Below are 19,216 nucleotides of genomic sequence, written 5' to 3'. Positions count from 1 at the left end.
AATGTTGTACAGCCTGGATATGCCATGCCCCTGTGTTAACATCAGCCAGCTGCTGTAAATGGGATTTTCTTACTTTCTTCAATTACCTTTGCAGGCCTCGTATAATTAAAACATAATAAGCTGAAGTTGAACAGGGACACTTAATATTGGGAGCAAAGTGTGTGGGGTGGAAGGGGAAACTTGGCAGGGGAGCAGTCCTGGCATCACTATGCCAGTTCCCAGCCTTCAGCTCCAGTGACAAGGATGTGCAAGGTGGCATTATTTCCAGTAGTGGCACTACCAGAGGATTCTCTCCTCCCAGCCAGTAATTCAGTTTGCCAGCTGTCTCTGCAGAAAAGGGTGTCCTTTCATCCTGGGCTTGTTGAGCCACTGCAACAGGGCAGGCTACAGGCATCTTTCACAGCAGAAATCTAAGGGGACATCACTCTCCAATGCTTCCTATCATACAGCTACTTGAGAGAGCCTTAGTGTGCCCAAAGAAAGAAGGAAATCTGGATCAATTTTTAAGCAAAAGGAATAAAACTTTACATAGCTCTAACACACTTTTAACCCAGACCCATATGCCCTGAGGTTATGAAAAAACCCCTCCTGCCAACATTACTGGCAGTAGCAAAACAAGTGCCCATGGAGAGAACAGGATCACAGCCTTCTCCAGCAGCACCCCAAATCCTGGAACTCAGCTCACACTGCACACCTGCAGGCACTGCAGCCTTCCAGTCAATTCCTGCTGAGATGGACAGTGCTGAGCAGGAGGAATGTGGGGCTGCCCAGGCTAAGCAAGCTGGGACCATGATGGAAACACTGATGGGAGGCAGGTGAAGAAGCAGCTGAGTTTTGGTTGGCTCACTTACACCAGAGCCTCTGTGTCAGGCTAGGTTAGTAGTCCACAGCAAATGGGTGACCAGATCATGAAAGCTGAGTAAGGGAACTACAGCACAAGGTCACTCATAAAAGAGGATAAGGACAGCAGTCATATTGAGGAAGTTAGCATAATCTTTATTGTGGTTTTTATATTAACTTATTAAGTTGGACAAGAGAGTTGAGGAACAACTGCTAAAGACACAGGAAATTGAATACGTGATCAGAGTGCCAGCATATCTGAAGTAAATTAATAAAAATCTGAAATTCCCTGACATGAGCACTGATACAGCAGCACCTCTTCCTTTGGGAGAAAAGCAGCTTTAATAATTCATATATAATATCTTAAGTATGTTCATCACTGAGGGATCAGTAAAGGCTGAAATGCTGGGAGAAGCCTCATTCTTGCTCTTCTTATCCAAAAGCACAAAACAGTGTTGGTGAATAAACTGCTGTTCAGCCCCTGTGTTACAAAGGATCTGCTGAGCAAGCCTGGGTATTTATTTACCCAACTGCCAAAATCACATGGGTGAGAAAAATGGAGAATGGGGAAATGAAGGAGGAACCCAAATGTCTGCAGGTTAGCTCAGCTGCCTAGTGAACAGACAGACTGGCTCCCTGGATCCAGTGCTGCTGAAGGAAGGAACAAAATTGTGTTCAGTGAGGAAATCAGGCTTGCCAGGTCTAATACTCTGAGGGACCAATGAGGCTGCACAATAATCTTTTCCTTGTTAGAGCCACGGATTTCCAGAAGAAAAAACCCAAACTGTTAGAGGGCTACAAGGCAATTATATATAAATTATAATTTCTCTCTTTTAACCACTTTGTAAGGACAGAAGTAATTTGCCAGCTTTCCATGGTAGAGGAAATTTACTAGATGGCATTTGAATTCCTCACTCCCAAGATATTGTGCTGCTTGTAGAAAGGTTATGTTGATTAAGGTTTTGGATGATACAGAATTCTTGAGGATAGCCAGGAGTTTATAATTGGAGAGGACAAGCAGGAAGATTTTAGTATGTCAGTGGGTGGAAATGAGAGATGAAGGTTAATGTCAATAGCACCAAGAAAGAGATACAGAGAGAGAAATGTCCCCATCTCCCTGTTCCAGGTACATGCCCTTAACACCACCAGAGGCAATTTTGCATAGCTGGAGTATCATGTGCTTCCCAAATGTCAAGTTGTGCCCCTTGAATGACAGAGGAAAAGAATTCCCATTATTCTGAAAGCAGCTAGGAACAAATACCACCACAAAGATGAAGACACCTCCATGTCTCCACTGACATGTACCCTAAATCCCATGCACAGAAAGGGGTGTAATATAGAGGAGACCAAGAAAGGTGACCAGGAATGCTAATAGCTTTGGCAAGGAAAAATTAAAACTAGAACCTCTTCTTTTCCCCTTACAGTAGGGAAAAGGGTGAGATACATGAAGTTATGAATACCCTTGAAAAGGTGAGTGAGAAAGGACCACCCAGTTCCTCAGAGGCAAATCCATGCTGCTGATCAGGAAGTAGGTGGAACTCTAAAAAAAGGATTTTTCCTTGCCACAGTTCAGTTAGCAATAGTATTATATCCCAAGAATAGCAATTCATTCAAACAAGGTTTAGAGAAAGCTCTAGAATAAAGATCAAACAGCATACTGAAATAATTTTACAGATGTACAAAAATATAAACATATTCCATTGCATATATAAAATTTCTGCTATTAGCAATTATCAGAAGATATTAGATTAGACAAGACATTGAGATAAAAGCACCCTTGTGTTTCCAGGGAGTATCATTTACTTCTGTGTGCCAGTCTTCCCTGCTTCCACAGTCCTGTGCACACAGAGCATCCACTCCAATCTGGCACCAAGAGAAACCAGTCCTGAGCTACACACACACACATGCTCACATATAACACACAACAAACATTCCCCCCACAAAGCTAAAACTCAGGCTTAGGCACATGTGTCCTAGGAAGTTAATTCTAAACCTAGATCAAAGGTTCACCTAATCACAGTTCACTCTAATCTAGGTTCTGAGGGTTGCATATACAAATATCCTTTATTAAAAAGTATCGGTTGTCTAAAACTGCTTCATTTTCACACCCATCCTCTTGGCATAAGCAGCAAGCACCAACTTCAATTCAGAACACACAAAGATCCTTCTATTTCTGCAGAAAACTGAAGTCATGGGAATGAACAAACACACACACCACTGAAGCAGGAGGAGCTGCCCCATTAGCTTTCCTTTGCCAGCTTGCACAGTCTCTTAACCCTTGAATAAGGACCAAGAGTGTCATCAAAAACAAAGTCCCACAGAACTCGAATCCAGGACTGGTGATGTGGGAGGTTATCATAATATTCTGCTGCAATCTTCTTCACCTGGAAGAAGAAGAGAGAGAATGAGTGTTGGGCTGCACAGAGTCAGGTGTCTTTCAACCTTCACACTCAGATCTGATAGCACAGCCATTACCTGAAGTTACTTGTTATTGCCTGTGAGCTTCTGAAGTTCAGCCAAATGAAATGTACTTAAATGCATTTAGATACTTCTTAACAGATTTCTGATATAAGTTTTGCCTCACAGTGTCATAATTTGAAAGGCAGGGGATTGCTGCCTTCAGTCAGAACTATTTTGTCTCCTTTCAGAGGTGGTGGGATCTCCACAATGAGATACTTTATCCACTTTATCAATTGCCAAGACTCCAGCACACTATATTTAAAGCCCTGTTTGCCACTTGTAATATTCTTCTGTTGAGAGTTCTGGGTAAGAGAGAATTAACAAGTGAGAAAATGACAGACACAGCCTTGCCTACGCTTTGTTTTCTGCATTCTGCTACCATGATGCAAATCCAAGAGATGGGTTCCTCCAGCAGGCAAAGAAAATTGCAGGGGTGGTCTGTTCTCCTCAGTCTGATATCAAAAATACTGTGAGATTCATTATTAGGTCACAAGTCTAATAAAATTTCATCCCTGCTACAATTCCCAAAGTCTAAGGACTGTTGCCATCAGAGAAGCACTGTGCATCATTGGGGTGGTACTTGTAGTGGGAGTTAGGCCAGAACCAGAGGACAAAGAGGTTTCAGAGCTGGCAGGTTCAGGGGACTGCGGGGATTCCCAAGTTATCAGTTATTATTCCTGCTCCAACTAGATGCTTTGCTTTTTGAACACATTTATGAAGCAGCAGAATCTGTTAACTGTATACACTTGCACAGAACTGCTTGGGCATGGTTTTATTGCAGCTCCACCTCTTAGACAAACAAAGCTCTAGAATTGAGCAGTTTGTCTTGCTGGACAGCATGACTTCTCTCTTTAAAACCCTGCAGAATTTTGAAGCCAGCTACACTGAGCACAGAGCAGACTTCCAGTGAAGAGAGAAAGGGTTACACAGAAATCACCATGCAGGAAGAGGGTCTCATCACCACCGAGGTGTAATGGGGCAACCTTAACACAGCATTTAACTGCTTGTGAAAAGGTAAGAATTCCAGTGAAAGTTAAATTATAAACTGGCATGGCTCCCTGCTAATCACCTCATTAATTCAGCTTCCTAGCAGACACTTGTCTGTGAAATAGGTTGGATAATGTACAAGAGTCATTAAAATCTTTTACCTCTGTCCCTTACACACTCCTGGTGCTCCTGGCATGTAGTGCTGTCCTAGAGGTGGAAGATTCAGTTCAGGTCTGACTGTATTCTGTCTTTCACTGAATACCTCCAAATTGATAATCATTTTCTCTATCCTGCTTTAAAGCATTGGTTTGTACTTCAAAGTAGTTAATTTTCAATGGTTAATTTTCAATTATATTCAGACAATATCAGGATTTCTCCTTAGAGATATTTGTTAATGGCAGGAAGAGAGGTGATTTCCAGGTTTCCAAGATCTCTGGAGAAGCAGATTTGGTTCTCTGTGCTCCTTCTGTAACCCCAGTCAGAAATAATTTAATCTGGGTATTACCCCCTTTTCCCAGCTGGGTAATTGAAATAGCCAGAGGATGAGAGGGAGGACTATTTGAACAGTAAGCTCCCTTGAATGGAGGTTACTCATGGGGCCTGATGCAAACACAAAGGGTAGCTCAGACACCCAGCTTCAAAAGCTTCACTCTAGCTCTGACATGGTCATTTCCTAGCACACAATTGCTTAGACCTTCCTTCCTGCCTCCATTTTGGAAATTCTGCCTTTCAACTGTAGTTTAGCCCTCATCTACCTCATCTACACTACCCAAATTCATATGGCAAGTCTACCATTCCCCTCTTCCCCAGAGCCCCATGTACTTCTTGCTCTCTGAACCAGACCATGCCTTTTTAAGTAGTTACATTATCCTGCAGAGCTCTTGACCATGTTATATTTGCAAAAAGAAATGGAGGAAAGAGAAAATGTAAGGAATGCAGTTAGAGGGGGACTTCTGAAAGATTTTCTTATGGAAAAGAAGGAAATTTGGTAGGTACGTGTTCCTATCTTGCTAGCACATGGCAGGAAAGAATTTTAAAATATGTTTCTCTTTTATAATAGATCGATGCAAAAGTTTTCCAGCAAAACCATCTCATTTTTCATTCTTTCTTTCAGTATCTCCATACATAAAACAGAATTATCACCTTATCCACCAGAAAAACTGGATAGTGGGAGGGCAGTAATTGGGGTTTAATGCAGGCTCCCTTTTAAATGCAACATCATAGGAGGAGTGGCTGAGGGAGCTGGGGTGTTTAGCCTGCAGAAAAGGAGGCTCAGGGGAGACCTTATCACTCTACAACTCTGAAAGGAGGGTGTAACCAGGTGGGGCTCAGCCTCTTCTCCCAAGTAACAAGCAGCACGACAATAGAAAAAAGGCTCAAGCTGCATCAAGGGAGAAGGTTGGACATCAGAAAGAATTTCTTCATGAGACTTGTCAAACATCAGAACAGCTGCTCAAGGAAGTGGTGGAGTCACCACTCCTGGAAGTGTTCCAGAAATGACTCAACATGGCACTTCATCCTATGATTTAGTTGATATGATGGTATCAGATCAAAGTTTGGACTCAATGATCTTGGAGGTCTTTTCCAGCCTTAATGGTTCTATATCTATTAGTATGGTTAAGGCTGGAAGAGTCACCCTTTGTGTTACAGTACAAAACCTGTAGATGCAGTTTCCAGGTAGCAAGTTTTGTGGCCAGATGATAGATTGTCTTCAAGAGGATGGCACTGTAATTAAGCATCCCAAAATCCTGCTCCTCAAGCTCTCCATATACTGCATTGTAGGTGATCCATTTTCTTCAACTCCTCCCTGCCTTCTTCCTTACAAATCTCAGCTGTAAGTCTTAACTCATTGCTAGTTTGTAAATGAAAATTGAGGCACATCTGGAGTGCTGTGCCCAGTTCTGGACTCCTCAGTACAAGAGGGACATGGAGCTCCTGGGGCGAGTCTAGTGCAGGGTGACAAAGTTGATTGAGGGACTGGAGCATCTCTCTAATGAGAAAAGGCTGATGGAGCTGAGCCTGTCCAGACTTAAGAAAAGACAACTGAGAGGGAACCTCATCAATATCTTTAAGTATCTGGAGGGTGGGTGTCAAGAGAATGGATCCAGACTCTTCTCAGTGCTACCAAGCAGGAGGACAAGGCAGAAACTGATGCACAGGAAGTTCCACCTGAACATGAGGAAAAACTTTTTTACTGAGCAGTCACTGAGCACAGGAACTGGCTGCCCAGAGAGGGTGCAGAGCCTCCCTCAGTGGGGATGTTCAAGAACCATCTGGACACAACCCTGTGCCATGTGCTTCAGAATGACCCTGTTTGAGCAGGGAGGCTGAGCCTCACCCATTCTGTGATTCTGTTAGGACAGACAATGTCTGTCAGGACAATTACTAGGCACTTGGCACGTGGTATATTGAGGCTTTTCTTCAAGTAGGTCAAGGTGGCAGGGCAAGAAATCACATCTTTTGGACTGGAACTTTTGTTCTGGTTCTGTGGTTGTAGAGCACAGTGACAGGACCCTACTCATACTCTTCATATCTGATAAGTACAAAAGTTAAATGCAGCCTAGTATTTCAGCATGGCTGTTACACACTCCTTGTCCTGGGGCTATACAGAACTAGAGATCCTTGTGACACAAAGCTTAAAATTACATTTAGAATGCCTAAAGGCTTATTACAAGAAGTTCCCTCTATGGTCTTACATCCCCTCCACAGGATGGTGAGCACTGGAACTAGCTAGCCCTCCCGGCCATCATAGGGTTAATGAAATCTGCAATTCAAAACCAGCACATCTACCATGTTTTCCAGTCTTGTCTGCCTAATAAATCTGGTTTCATACCATGTCTTTTCCTTTTCCCACAAGCTTAATGAGTAACTAGTTTGCCCCTGGTAACACTGCTGCTTTTATTGCAGCTTCTAATAGAGTTCCTCCTCCTTCTCCAGTCTCCTCTCTCCATGAGTATACTCTGACAACTCAGACAATGAAGAATGGATCTCTTTACTCATTTGGTAAACAGTGCAATATTTTATAGTTGTAAGACTTCATTCAAAGACTAATCTATTCTTAAGTCTACAGGTTTTTTCTTAGAGCAGGGCCTTCATTGCACAGTTAAATTTTATGGTCTCTTGTGCAATCTCTCATTATACTAGTGGGACAAGTTCTTGCTGCACACCCATGTCACTCATCTTTAATATCCATAAGCTTATGAGCACAGCCTAATTCTTCCTCTTTCAAATTTGTCACAGTCATAGGGTAAAGGTCTTTCTAGTGGCAAACACATTACTCAGAACGCTCTGAATGACACACCTGTAACAAAGGAAAACGCTGAATTTACTTTCCTGATAAGCAAGCTGAAAAGCTAGTTATTTTCCAAGATTAAGATCCAGTTATTCTCAAACTCAAATCCTATTTCTCCCCTGATCTCAATCATGCAGGATAGATCTTTAAAAATAGAGATCTTTCCTCCACTTTCTACTTGCCAATAATTAAAAATAAAAATAGTCTTGCTGAGAGATCATCCATACTACACAATGCAACTATTAGAAGTTCAAGTGTCTAAGAGACTAAATCTGAAAAAAAATAAATCTTTGCTGAGTGAGGAATTTGCCAGGAGGTTAAGTAAAGTAGAGCAAGGTGAGGTTTCTTACCTACTAGGAAGCTCAAGATTTAAAGAAAAGAGTAACCAATTTGTTTTAATGGTGAAAGGATTTTCTATGGGAACTGTTTTGCCAAAGAAAATAGAAATTTTTAAAATAGAATTCTTTTTAATAGAATTTTTAATTGCAATTGATCTCTCACCAGACTCCAAGTATTCCAAATAGTTCTGTCAGGCAGCAGTGATTGACAAGCCAGCTCTCTCCTCCACCAGCAGGGCAAGTCTCAGTTGCCAAAGAGCAAAACACACATGAACACAAGCCCATGAAATTCAGCTAATAACTCCATCCTCTTTATGCAGGAGGGCAGACACTTCCAGCTGCTGCACTGCCTCAAGGAACTAGGCTGAACTATTTGTGGTGTGGGTGGAGAAGAGCTTTTCAGGTCTCAGTCAGGGCTGGAGCAACAGTCCCAGCAAGTTCAATTAGTCACTCACCTCCCTTGTGCAGGATACTGAACTAACCTCCTTCTCTTCTATTTTCATTTTGGTAATCTAAGTATCTAAGCCCATCTAACAAGTTTGAACATTTGAAACTAGAGCCAAGCACATGCATTTCCCCACTGAGCTATCAGGTGTATCAGGGATGGGAGTGCCTCACAGGAGAGCTTCACATCCAAGTGTGGGCTGCTGCACCAGCTCCTCTGGGCCTCACCAGGAGCAGGCAGCATCTCCAGGACAGACCTCCAGCAGCAAAGGAGTGAATAAAAACAATTGCAGGCTATATAGAGGCTTCCCACACCCTTCTACACAAGAAAATCTCCTGTTGATTTGAATCTCCTTCCAGGGAGTGTTTCTGTGATGGAGAACATGAGCCCACACAGCAGGGTTTGCCCAGGTATGCCATCACAGAAGTTGTACATGGTATCAGTAGTGGTGGGGAGGTCACAGCTCCTGAGCCTCAGGCTCTACCTCCACCTCGTGTGGATATTGAGCAGCAGTTCCACACTTTGCATCAGGCCACACAAAGGTGTTTCCTTCCTGTTACGTCAGAGAACTCGTGTGCAGGAGTAATCCTTGGAGTCACGTACCTCCAACACTGAGCACCTGCTGAGCAGCCCTTGCACAAAACACACAAGAGCAGCTCTGCACCTGGAGGGAGATGGAAAACCATTCCTAGACACCTGGGCTTTGCAAATTTGATTCCCACAGCTGATAAAACATAAACAAAAAGGGGTTTGCCTTTCAAAGGAGGAAAGCCACAGTGCTTTCCCAACGACAGGCCAGGCCTCCTCAGTTTCTGTGGGTGGGGCAGGAGAGCTGAAAGGAGTCTCAGAGAGTGCGGCTTTATTTTCCAGTGCTACCTCTGTCAGGCTGGAACATGCCCCAAAAATTATGTCATCTCAAAACCAGAAAAATTTTCTTTGATGTTAATCAAGCAATATACTTAACAGATTGATCATTAGACAAATTTAAAGTAGCCATTGCCACCTGCCTCCCTTTAGATGGGTCTTTAAACTTTCAGAGTCGAAACTTAGTGGCTGAGGGATGTAAATCAAGACATTTAAAGCCTTGTTGGAGGATTTTATCATGCAAAAGGTATTCCTCAAGCCTTCTGAGGATCAGATGTTTTAGTTTGCATCAAATAAACTAAGTATTACAGCAGTTTGACAGCTGTTTCTCTCAATCTTGGGCTTAAAATTAATTAGAAACAAATCCAGAGAAGCTGTTCTCTTTTTCCCCCTTTTTTTTCTTAAATTCATCAATTGCTATGATTTGAAGGATTTTCTTTGACACATTTTAGCAGCTTCAATAAAAATCCAACTCGCTCATCTCACACTATACTTACCATGGGCAGTCTGCATCCAGGAATGCTGGGGAAGTCATGGTGCTCCATGTGGTAGCCTACATTGAAGGTGAGCCAGTTCAGAGGCCCGTAATAAGAGTATGTCTCATACCCTTTCAGGAACATGTAGTGTTCTGCTATGAAGTGCCCAGAAATGGGATGAAGACCCAAGCAAAGAATAGTACCTGCTATTAGGTAAATAACAGGTTTGAGCCCCCACAGGTAGTAAATGATGAGGTCTATAGAAAACTGGACGAGAGCATTGAGGATTTCCATCCGTGTGATTGCTTTGGGGTTCACATAGAGCGGCCTCAGGCTGTAGAACAGAGGCTGCAGGAACAGCCAGAGCAGCTTCCGGAGCGGGGTGCAGAAAAACCAGCCCTCAAAGTCTGTGGGAATGTCCACGTCCAGGCTGTCCCCTCCCAGGTAGCGGTGATGGTCAATGTGGTATTTCTTGAAGGAGGCAGAGTAGGGGACGCCTATGGGCAAGTTGGCGAAGACTGCGAACCATCGGTTCCACCGGGCCTGCTTGTTCCCAAAGGCCACGTTGTGGGAAATGTCATGGATGGCCAGGGTCAGAGAGTGGTTGATGCAACCCCCAAAAGCATAAGCCCAGAAGAAAATCCATTTCCAAGATAAGTCTTTCACCAGGTAGCATGCCAGAAGCTGCGTGAAAACCATTCCAGATACAATCCACTTCAAATGTGGATCTGGTCCCATCAGACTCTTGATCTCTGGATACTTTGCTAAAGGGAAAAATGCAGAGAAAAACTTGGTTAGACATGGTTAGGCAAACACAATCACCACTGTGACTCTCTGGTTTTATCACACTATGTTTGAGGCCCTGGTTTTATAAAATGTTAATTCCAAAGTAGGATTGCCACTATGGTGAAAGTTTTACTAGTTCCATCATCATGTCCAGTTCTGATTGATATTGATATATATAGACATATTAAAAAAATACCCTGATGGTCATTCTGTGGCATAATGTGCCTTTCCCACAATGAATATTGCTTCACAGTGATGAGGAGTAATATGACAAATCCTACAGGACTTAAGATCTAAGAAACACCTTCTGTCATGTTTTAAGGTTTTTTATGTCCTTTTGTATTTTGCTCAGGTGTTATTTTCCAGTAAAGGGATACAACTGCATTCTCTGTAGCCCTTTTCACACTGCTGTTTCAAACACACAAGCAGAGAAGAGAGCTGAGCAACAGGCTCACCAGGTTTTGCTCTGTGGTTAGATGACAAACACAGTATTTAAAAAAAATTCCTAATTGTTTGAGTGTTTACCAGTGCTCAAACAGGTACAACTCTTCACACATAGTAATATCACAGTAAAGTCAGTAATATTATCAGGATTTTGTATGGCATGGCAAATTTTTCTCTGTTTCCATGTCACATACCAAAAGCAGGTGTAAAAGCCACGCAGATTATCACACAACAGCTTCATGAGACCTCACAAATACTGCAGTACAGCAGAGACCTGGGCTAGGCCTGCAAGTCTGATTCATGTCAGGCCAAGACCAGCTTATTGATCTCCAGTCCCACCAGCCATCTGTCCTTTAAAAATAAACTTAAATACAGAGTACAGCTGATCCTCTAGGTGCTGTTCACTGATTCACATCTCCTCTCTGCAAAGCCACACTTCTCACTTCCAGTATTAACTTGCACATGATTCTTTCTGCTGCCTTATGGCTTCTAGCCACGTACTGACCTCCTTCCTTTAACTCATACTTTGCATTTCTCAGTAATTGCAGCTTACACAGATAAGTGCATAGAGAAGTCATTCATACTGAACCCTGAGGTTACACAGTGTCCCTGTGAGTTTCATGGGCACATTTTATGAATAGTAAAGTAAACATCACAAGACTGTCCCAGTATAATACCAATACAATAAAATCAAGATTACAATGATCTGCATCTATGCAGCTGTGTCTACTATAAACAAAGGCTGGAGACAATACATGTAATTTATGTGACCTTGAAAGCAGTGGCAGGTATTGAGTGCTGGATGCAGAGGAGGTTTTTGTAGAAGTGAACCCTGAGAAGTTTACAGAAAGTCAAAAAGATGAAGTGCTGCTTAAAGAAGCAGGTTAATGTGGTCATGCTCTGCAACCATTCCAACAACCCTTGAGCCTCTTGGCCAACTTCAGCTCATCTTGACAGAAATTAGAGATTTCAAAGATTAGAAAAGTGCTATGTAAGATGAGGACAAAGGAGATATACTCAAATCTTCTGAGGATAAGGAGGCCAAAGTCACCATGAGGAGTATTCAGGCAAGAGAGAGATTTTCTAAGTGCTGTGAAAGCTGTAGTGAAAGTTCATGTCTTTCTAAAGTCTGACAAATATTTCGACAAAAATCTCCAGAAACTCCAGGGATTTTTTTGTTTTGCTGTTTTGTTTTTTGTTGTGGTTTTCACCACTCTTGAAATTATATTTTTCACACCAATAAAGTTAACATGCCAAAAGTTATTCTCTAGTACCTGAATAGATATTTTAGTTTTACACACAGAGCTGCTTATGCAAAGTTTACTCTAAAGTACAAGAATATAACAGCCTGGTCAGAAAGACTGTTCCAGGCATGCAGTTTTATGTAGCTTAATCTCATTCTTAGGGGCATCTGTCCAAAAGACAGAGAATGCTTTAATAAGCCAAGCCACTTCAAATGTTGTCAGATGATGTGGCTGGCAGAGGTAAGTTACTGCAGTCACCAGAAGAGATGAAATGTAAAACAACCAAATCTGCTCCTCAGCCTGCTCAAATTGAGGCCACAATGACACCTCCTCAAAAAAAAAAAAAAAAAAAAAAAAAAAAAAAAATTTAATGGGATGTGAAAATTGCTTAGAGATGCTTCATACTGTCATTTGAAAATAATGGAAGGTTTTGACCTATTTCTTTCTGTGGCAGCCAACAAGGCCTGCAGATTCCATTTAAAATGTTCCAGAGCAGGTGTGTGCAAGCAGCAATGCAGGCAGGTTGCACTTATCACAGGTGACAGCTATTAAGTAACTTGCCAGAGTTTAATATTAAATTCAACACATGATTAACTCCAACAGCAAATTTTTGCATACTAGTCAAACCACAATACTGTGGCTGTTTATCATTAATACTGATAAAGGCATGAAACCATGGTGTGGAAAAACTCAGGTTTCTCCTCACAGAGAAACCATGGCTCGGGCAGGGGGTGGATGAAGGCATGGACACACAAGACAGGACAGGACACAACACCTGCGGCTATGTGACTGCATGGGACCAAGTTTTGCCCTTTATAGTCCAATGAGAACAGGAGAGACCCAGCTGCTGTGGTGTCTGCACAGCACATCTTCCAGCCTCCAGCCCACTGAGGAGGTCTGTTAGCTCAGGCCAGCAGAGAGGTTACCCATGTGTGCTGCTTCTCGTCTGAGTTCTTGTCCAGACTGAGCCACTGTCCTGCTGAGAGGGTGGGGACACTGGTGTACATGTACAGCAGCGCACAAGGATGACTTTTCTGTCTCTGAGGTCAGCACACTGCCAAAGCAGCACAGACACTTTAGTACAATAGGTAAATGTAGTCAGTAACTCTGCCCAGGCAGCTCCATGATGGTGAGACAGCATTCCCCACTCTTACAAGCCAAGAGAGAATAAATGCTGCAAGTATATTTTCAGAAGGGTTCACAATTCTGAAACAACACATTTACTGAATAACCTTTTCACAGAGATGACTCTACGGTTCTATGCATCCTTTAAGGGGCAGGTTTCACTCACCAAGTGCCTAAACTGACAAATTAATCTGACTAATTGTGTTCCATTGATGCTTCTCTCTGGAGATCCAAAGCACTCACCATGGCCCTAGAGTAATCCTCAGTTAGGGCTGGAGCAATTGCTCCTGGACAGGCCATTGGCTGCCAGGTCCTGCTGTTCCTCCTCCTCAGGGGACAGCAAATACCTTGTTCTGAGCTCTTACTCATCCTCTGTCCTACTGATCCTGTCCCTGAGATAACCCAGTGATGGCACCAGACACAATTTCTCATTGATGTGACACCACATACTTCACACTTGGATATTTTGGTACACATGGGATTTAAAAGTGAACAAGAGCAGGAGCTGCCCACAGAGACAGTGGTGATGGAGGTTTAAAGAAGCAGCAGCCTTGCCCACATCCATGAGAAACTAGTAGTAGAAAGTGAAGAAATTTCATTTCTTAATTTTCCTTCCTTTTCCTTGCAGCACACTGATACAGTCAAAGTGGACACACTCCTCAGCATAAGTCACTTAGAAGGTTTATTAAAGGGAAGTAGGAAAAAAAAAATCTGTGATACTGCTGTCCTGGACTGCATTGTATTGATTATGAGTCCCTGCCACAACAGATAAAAGAGACACCAGGCACAGGATGTAAGCTTCACTGCTCCATGTCCTATGCTGGAGCTGGTATTTGTACCAAATAAATACACAAAACAAAGACAGTTTACTAACATTATAGTGCTTTGCCTTGTAGCAGTTCAGCTCAAAAACCTGATTATAAAAGCACAGCACACCCAAATCCCCAGAGAATGGCATGGATGAGTTGGAGCAAGTCCAGAGGAGGGCTGAAAATTGTCAGAGCGCTGGAGCACCTCTCCAGTAAGGAAAGGCTGAGAGAGCTGAGAATGCAGGCTGTTCAGCCTGGAGAGGAAAAGGCTTTAGGAACACTTTATTGCCTTTCAACATCTAATGGCGGTTTACAGGAATGAAGCCAAACTGACTGTTTAGTAGGGCTTGTTGTGATAGGTCAAGGAGTAACAATTCCAAGCTAAAAGAGGAGATATTTAATCTAGACATAAGGAAAAGATTTTTTACAATGAGGGTGGTAAAACACTATCACAGGTTGCCCAGAGAGGTTGCAGATGCCTCATCCCTGGAAACGTTCAAGGACAGGTTGGCTGGGGCTCTGAACAACCTGATCTAGTTAATGATGTACCTGGTACTCAATATATTATATGACCCTATTATTAATTCCTTTATTAATTCAAACAATGCATTAGTCAAGACACAGGTAGGATATACAGAGGACAATATACATGACAACACCTTCTGGTTTTTCAGAGTCTCCTGTGAAAAAGCCCCTTCGCTACACAAAATAATAAGAAACATTTTTGGGCCCAGCTAATTACACTGAAGTTTTATATGTTCACTGTGAAAGGACAAGTGTCTTGTATTTGTCACTCACGAGCTTCTAAATATCTAATGCTAGCTGGTCCAAGGGCAGTGGGCCACCCAGCAGTGGCCACCAGAGGGAAAGTAGTGGAAAAGTAGAGAGAAAGCAGTGGTGCCACTCTGCTGGTGTCAACAGAGGTGGATGATGTCAGCATATCACTATGCCAGCAGCTGTAACCTGCTTGCTTACATTTGTTTATTAGTGCAGAGTAAAAGGATGTAGGAATGCTAGAAGGAGGGTTTCCAGCTCCTTCTGAAACAAAAATCTGCGATATGGACTAAGCTGGATCCTTGGGTTGTACTTAATACATTTCCCATGGAAGACCACAAATGCCTAAATCAGTGATTTTCTGCCCATGTGATTTATTTCAAAGGTGATGCCCACAGGGGAGTGGCATGAGCACTGGGACAGCAGCTCTCCTGGGTGCTCACAGTCAGGGGCAGCACTGTGCCCCACGCTGCAGCATAGAGGGCAAACATCGTTTCTTCGCCAGAAGCACATGTATTCAGAGCTGTGATTTAAGCTAGGGACATAATATATTGTATATTTCAGTAGGTACATAAAAAGAGACAGCTGGAAGAAAGAGCAGATTAATCTCTAAATAAGAGACCAGAGCTGGAACTATACTCAGATCAGCTAAATACTAAAATAAAATGGATTTTGGCTTTTTAATTCTGTTCTACCTACACCCATGAGCTAACATCTCAGCCTTTCTACAGGATAAAGTACACATAAAACGCTTGCACAATCTCCACTCCAAAATAACTTGCCAAAAACTAATTACATAACTATTAAGCATTCTTGTATGTTAGGTCATATTGAGATGTTCCCGGTCTATCCCGAGCAACACTGATTCATCTCTCATCCTCAGCAGCAAACAAATGCTTCCCTAAGGATCCTGCGAGGCAAGACATTTTCTGTCTAACTTACACCAATTTTATCAAAAGTTAGATCCAGCCATGGCATAAATGTGATCTCACTCTTCCCATGTCACAACATATTGCTCATTGCTTGCATTTGGGAAATTGTTTGCAGGTGAAATGACCAGACATTGTATGATTATGGTGTTACCTGCATTTAAGCAATGATTTTTTCATCTGTCAAGAGTGAAAAGACATCAACACTTCCCCCTGAGCCAGAGCAAAGTTTCTCCAAGTCTTTCAGTCCACGAAATCCTTACTGACAAAAAGTAGAAATCCTATTTCTACTAGATGCCCTCTCTTGGTTATATCTAATTGCATTTTTGTAACTATACAGAAAGGCTAAGCAGATCTAGATGAACAAACTTTTCCATCAGGAAGTTTTTAACCAGATCTTTCCCTAACAGAGCTTACTGCAGCATTACACAAATCCCAGTCCTGACACAAGGCAGTAACAGGCTTTTCATAAACAAGACAGGGAGAGAATAGCAATGAAACCATTCCATTTCATAAACTGCAAAGCGTGAATAACGTGTTCAGGAACATGTATAACGTGATCAGGGTCCAAGTGCCAGCTTGGCAAGAGATCTCCACTCTAAGTCAGAAGCAGTTGCACACAGACAGTACTAAGCACAAGCTACATTTTAATACCTAGAGACTACAAAGAGATAAGAGAGACAATATCTCCTCTCCCTTGTACAAAATGTTGGTCTGTTTGTTGGTATAATTACAGCCTTTAGGAATGGCAACCCTCATCTAGTGCAGCAGTGTCCTGCCACAAAGCCAATTTCCAGCCAGCCCAGCTGACAAACACTGCTCACAGCTCTGTGGCTAAATGGAGCTGGCTGCCCAGAGAAGCTGGGATGGCCCATCCCTGCAAGTGCTCAAGGACAGGTTGGATGGGGCTCTGAGCTACCAAAGGATGTCCCTGTCCATGGCAGGGAGACTGGACTCAGGGAGCTCTCATTCACACACAGTCACTGACTACAAAAGCCTTACAGACACCTGGGCTATGAACTCTTAAGCCAGGACAAACAAATTTGTGATGAACTTTTTTTATCTGTCAGATGCTCTATAGGAACATATTGGGACAACAGCCCAGGAAACACCACTTATGTAGAAAGAAACTGCCTTATGTGTTTGTCAGTTGGCCCTTTTTTTTTTTCTGACAGATAATTTCCATTTGTATTTAAATCCAAGTAGCCATGCCTGAGAGAGACCAACATTTTTTAAAAGCTGCAGCCCAGAGAACCATCAAGTTTCGGTGCTTAGCAACTAAATCATTAACCTATTGGGAAGGAAATAATTCCTTTCCCAGCATGGAATGCTGTCCCCAAGGCATTGTTGTACACAAAAATGTAAAATACATGGATTTTTATAGATATTTGTTCATATGTATTTAAGATTCTTGCTGTGTACTCCAGCTTAGCAGACACTAAACACTTTGGTAACTATATACTCTGAATACTAGGTGACTTTATGCTTTGAATAACAGAGTGAGGATCATTATAGACATTTAAAGTCCATTCTGCCTTATCAGACACAGATCACTCATATCTCTCTTTCCATGTTGTATTTCTCTCTGCCCTTCCTTCCACTCCCACAGCTGGGGCAGGGGAAGCTGTAAAGAAGGAGATGGACCTTGATTCCAACTGCTTGTTCTTAACTCAAAGAGGGGGTGGGCAAAACCTCTGCAAGTCTGCTGCTGAAGAGTCCTGAAAAGAGTTTGCTGCAACAAGGGAGTCCAAGCACCTCCTTACAACTCCATCATGGTTTGCACTCTCCATTCTACAGCACAACCAAAACCACAAGCAAGCAGCAAGGGCAGAGACCCTCCACACACCCTCCCACCCTTAGCTCACCAAAATGTTGTCCCCTTGACTGAAGGGATGAGGAGCACAACAGCAAGAAGCATCATTTGCTATACTGATGTAATTTGACTATCATGATTACATAGTAAAATAATTATTCTTGGATGCCATTCAAACCTGGACGTGGATATTCCACCACTGCAACTATACCGGAAATGTTTTTGTAATTTAGATTAATCCTGGATTAATCTGTAAGATTGTGGGGGAGTGAAAGAACTGCACCTAATTACTATATACCTTGTGTAGCAACTGAGACAGAAGTTCCACTGCCTTTTTATAAAAGTTCTTTCTAAACTTCATCCTACTCATAAGAGGGAAGAAAACAAAATGCCCAACCCACCCAAATGAAAAGCGGGGGGGAAATCAAAATCTCTTTTATTAATAAAAAGTTGAAAATGTGTTTTTAGGAGATACGCAACAGTACTCTGTGACAATTCTGAATCATCAGCTATTCTCGAAAACGATCTTCGGAATAGCCCAAATTCTTCCACAAAAACAAGCCTGCCAACCCACCACACTCCTGAGCGCAGATAAGCGCTGCGTGTACAGCACGAAAATACAGGAGTGTACCTTGTCCCCGACAAGCAGCGGGATTTGCCATTGTTCTCCAGCAGATCAGACCCGCACACCGTTTACTTCCATGCTGTACCCAGGCACCGGGAGGGAACACGTGCCCGCAGGAGGCTCCCAGCCCGCGCCCGGGGCACACCCGGCGGGGTCCCCGCACCCCCGACCGAGGGCAGCGGCCGCTGCCGGGGCTCGGTGGGGGCAGGCGGGCGCTGGGCACGGCCCCTGCCACCCCTGACCCGGCTCGGTGCGGGCAGGCGGGCGCTGGGCATGGCCCCTGCCACCCCTGGCCCGGCTCGGTGCGGGCAGGCGGGCGCTGGGCATGGCCCGTGCTGCTCCGTCCCCACTGCCAGCCTTGACCCGGCTCGGCACAGCCGGGCTCGACTCGGCCCCGGCATCCCCGCCGCTGCCGCCCTTGGCAGAGAGCTGGGAGCGCTGCGCTCCTCGGGGTGCACACCCAACATCCCACCGGGCTGCGGCACTCGCCCTCCGCAGCCTGGACGCCAGCCCGAGCCGCACCGACACCGGCGCTCCCGGCGCGGAACCCCGGCCCCGCTCCGCCCGTCCCCTCCCGTCCAGCAGCGCAGCCCGGCCCGGCTGCCCGAGCCGCCGCGGCAGCTCCCGGGCTCCTCGCCGTACCCAGGATCTCCTTCCTGCGCTGCGTGTGGGGCTGCTCCGTGTAGACCCACTCGAAATCCTCGCGGGCGACCCGGTTCCCCATGGCGCCTGCTGCGCCCCGCTCCGCGCTGTCCTTATGCTGTCCCTACAGCTCCGCGCTGCCCTTATATTGTCCCTATAGCTCCGCGCTGCCCTTATAGCTCCGCGCCCGCGGAGGGGCGGCTCCTCCGCCCGCCCCCGCCCCGCCGCACCGGGACAGCCCTGCGGCTTCGCTCGGGGGCAGCAGCCGGCAGAGCTGCGGAGCCCTCCGGGATGTCCCGGGCAGTCCGGCGGGAAGACGGTGT

At 44.1% G+C, this 19,216-nt stretch overlaps 1 protein-coding gene across 2 annotated transcripts; it reads right to left on the bottom strand.

The window, feature by feature from the left end:
• Positions 1 to 989: 989 nt before the first annotated feature.
• DEGS2 (delta 4-desaturase, sphingolipid 2) lies at positions 990 to 19,042 on the bottom strand. 2 transcript variants are annotated; one of them, XM_064714160.1, is made up of 3 exons: positions 18,894 to 19,042; positions 9,724 to 10,466; positions 990 to 3,224 (listed from the first exon to the last, which is right to left on the bottom strand). In XM_064714160.1, exons 1-3 carry the CDS (start codon positions 18,973 to 18,975, stop codon positions 3,081 to 3,083), a joined length of 969 nt encoding a protein of 322 aa, XP_064570230.1. In that variant the 5' UTR covers positions 18,976 to 19,042; the 3' UTR covers positions 990 to 3,080. The 2 variants fall into 2 exon arrangements, with proteins under 2 accessions (XP_064570230.1, XP_064570231.1); XM_064714161.1 differs by lacking the exon at positions 990 to 3,224 and adding an exon at positions 7,379 to 7,588 and having other exon boundaries at positions 18,894 to 19,030.
• Between the last annotated feature and the right edge of the window lie 174 nt (positions 19,043 to 19,216).

This window comes from Zonotrichia leucophrys, chromosome 5, assembly GCF_028769735.1.
Source record: "Zonotrichia leucophrys gambelii isolate GWCS_2022_RI chromosome 5, RI_Zleu_2.0, whole genome shotgun sequence".
NCBI lineage: Eukaryota > Metazoa > Chordata > Aves > Passeriformes > Passerellidae > Zonotrichia > Zonotrichia leucophrys.
The sequence above is the reverse complement of the archived record's forward strand: the minus strand, read 5'-3'. Positions and strand labels throughout refer to the sequence as shown.

Bases quoted from the DNA above. Each gene is read 5' to 3' on its own strand.
- DEGS2 (XM_064714160.1), bottom strand. From the start codon at position 18,975: ATGGGGAACCGGGTCGCCCGCGAGGATTTCGAGTGGGTCTACACGGAG. The intron at 10,467-18,893 runs GTACGGCGAGGA...TTTTCCCTTTAG, and splicing joins GCGCAGGAAGGAGATCCTGG to CAAAGTATCCAGAGATCAAG. The intron at 3,225-9,723 runs GTAAGTATAGTG...TTCTTCTTCCAG, and splicing joins CTGGATGCAGACTGCCCATG to GTGAAGAAGATTGCAGCAGA.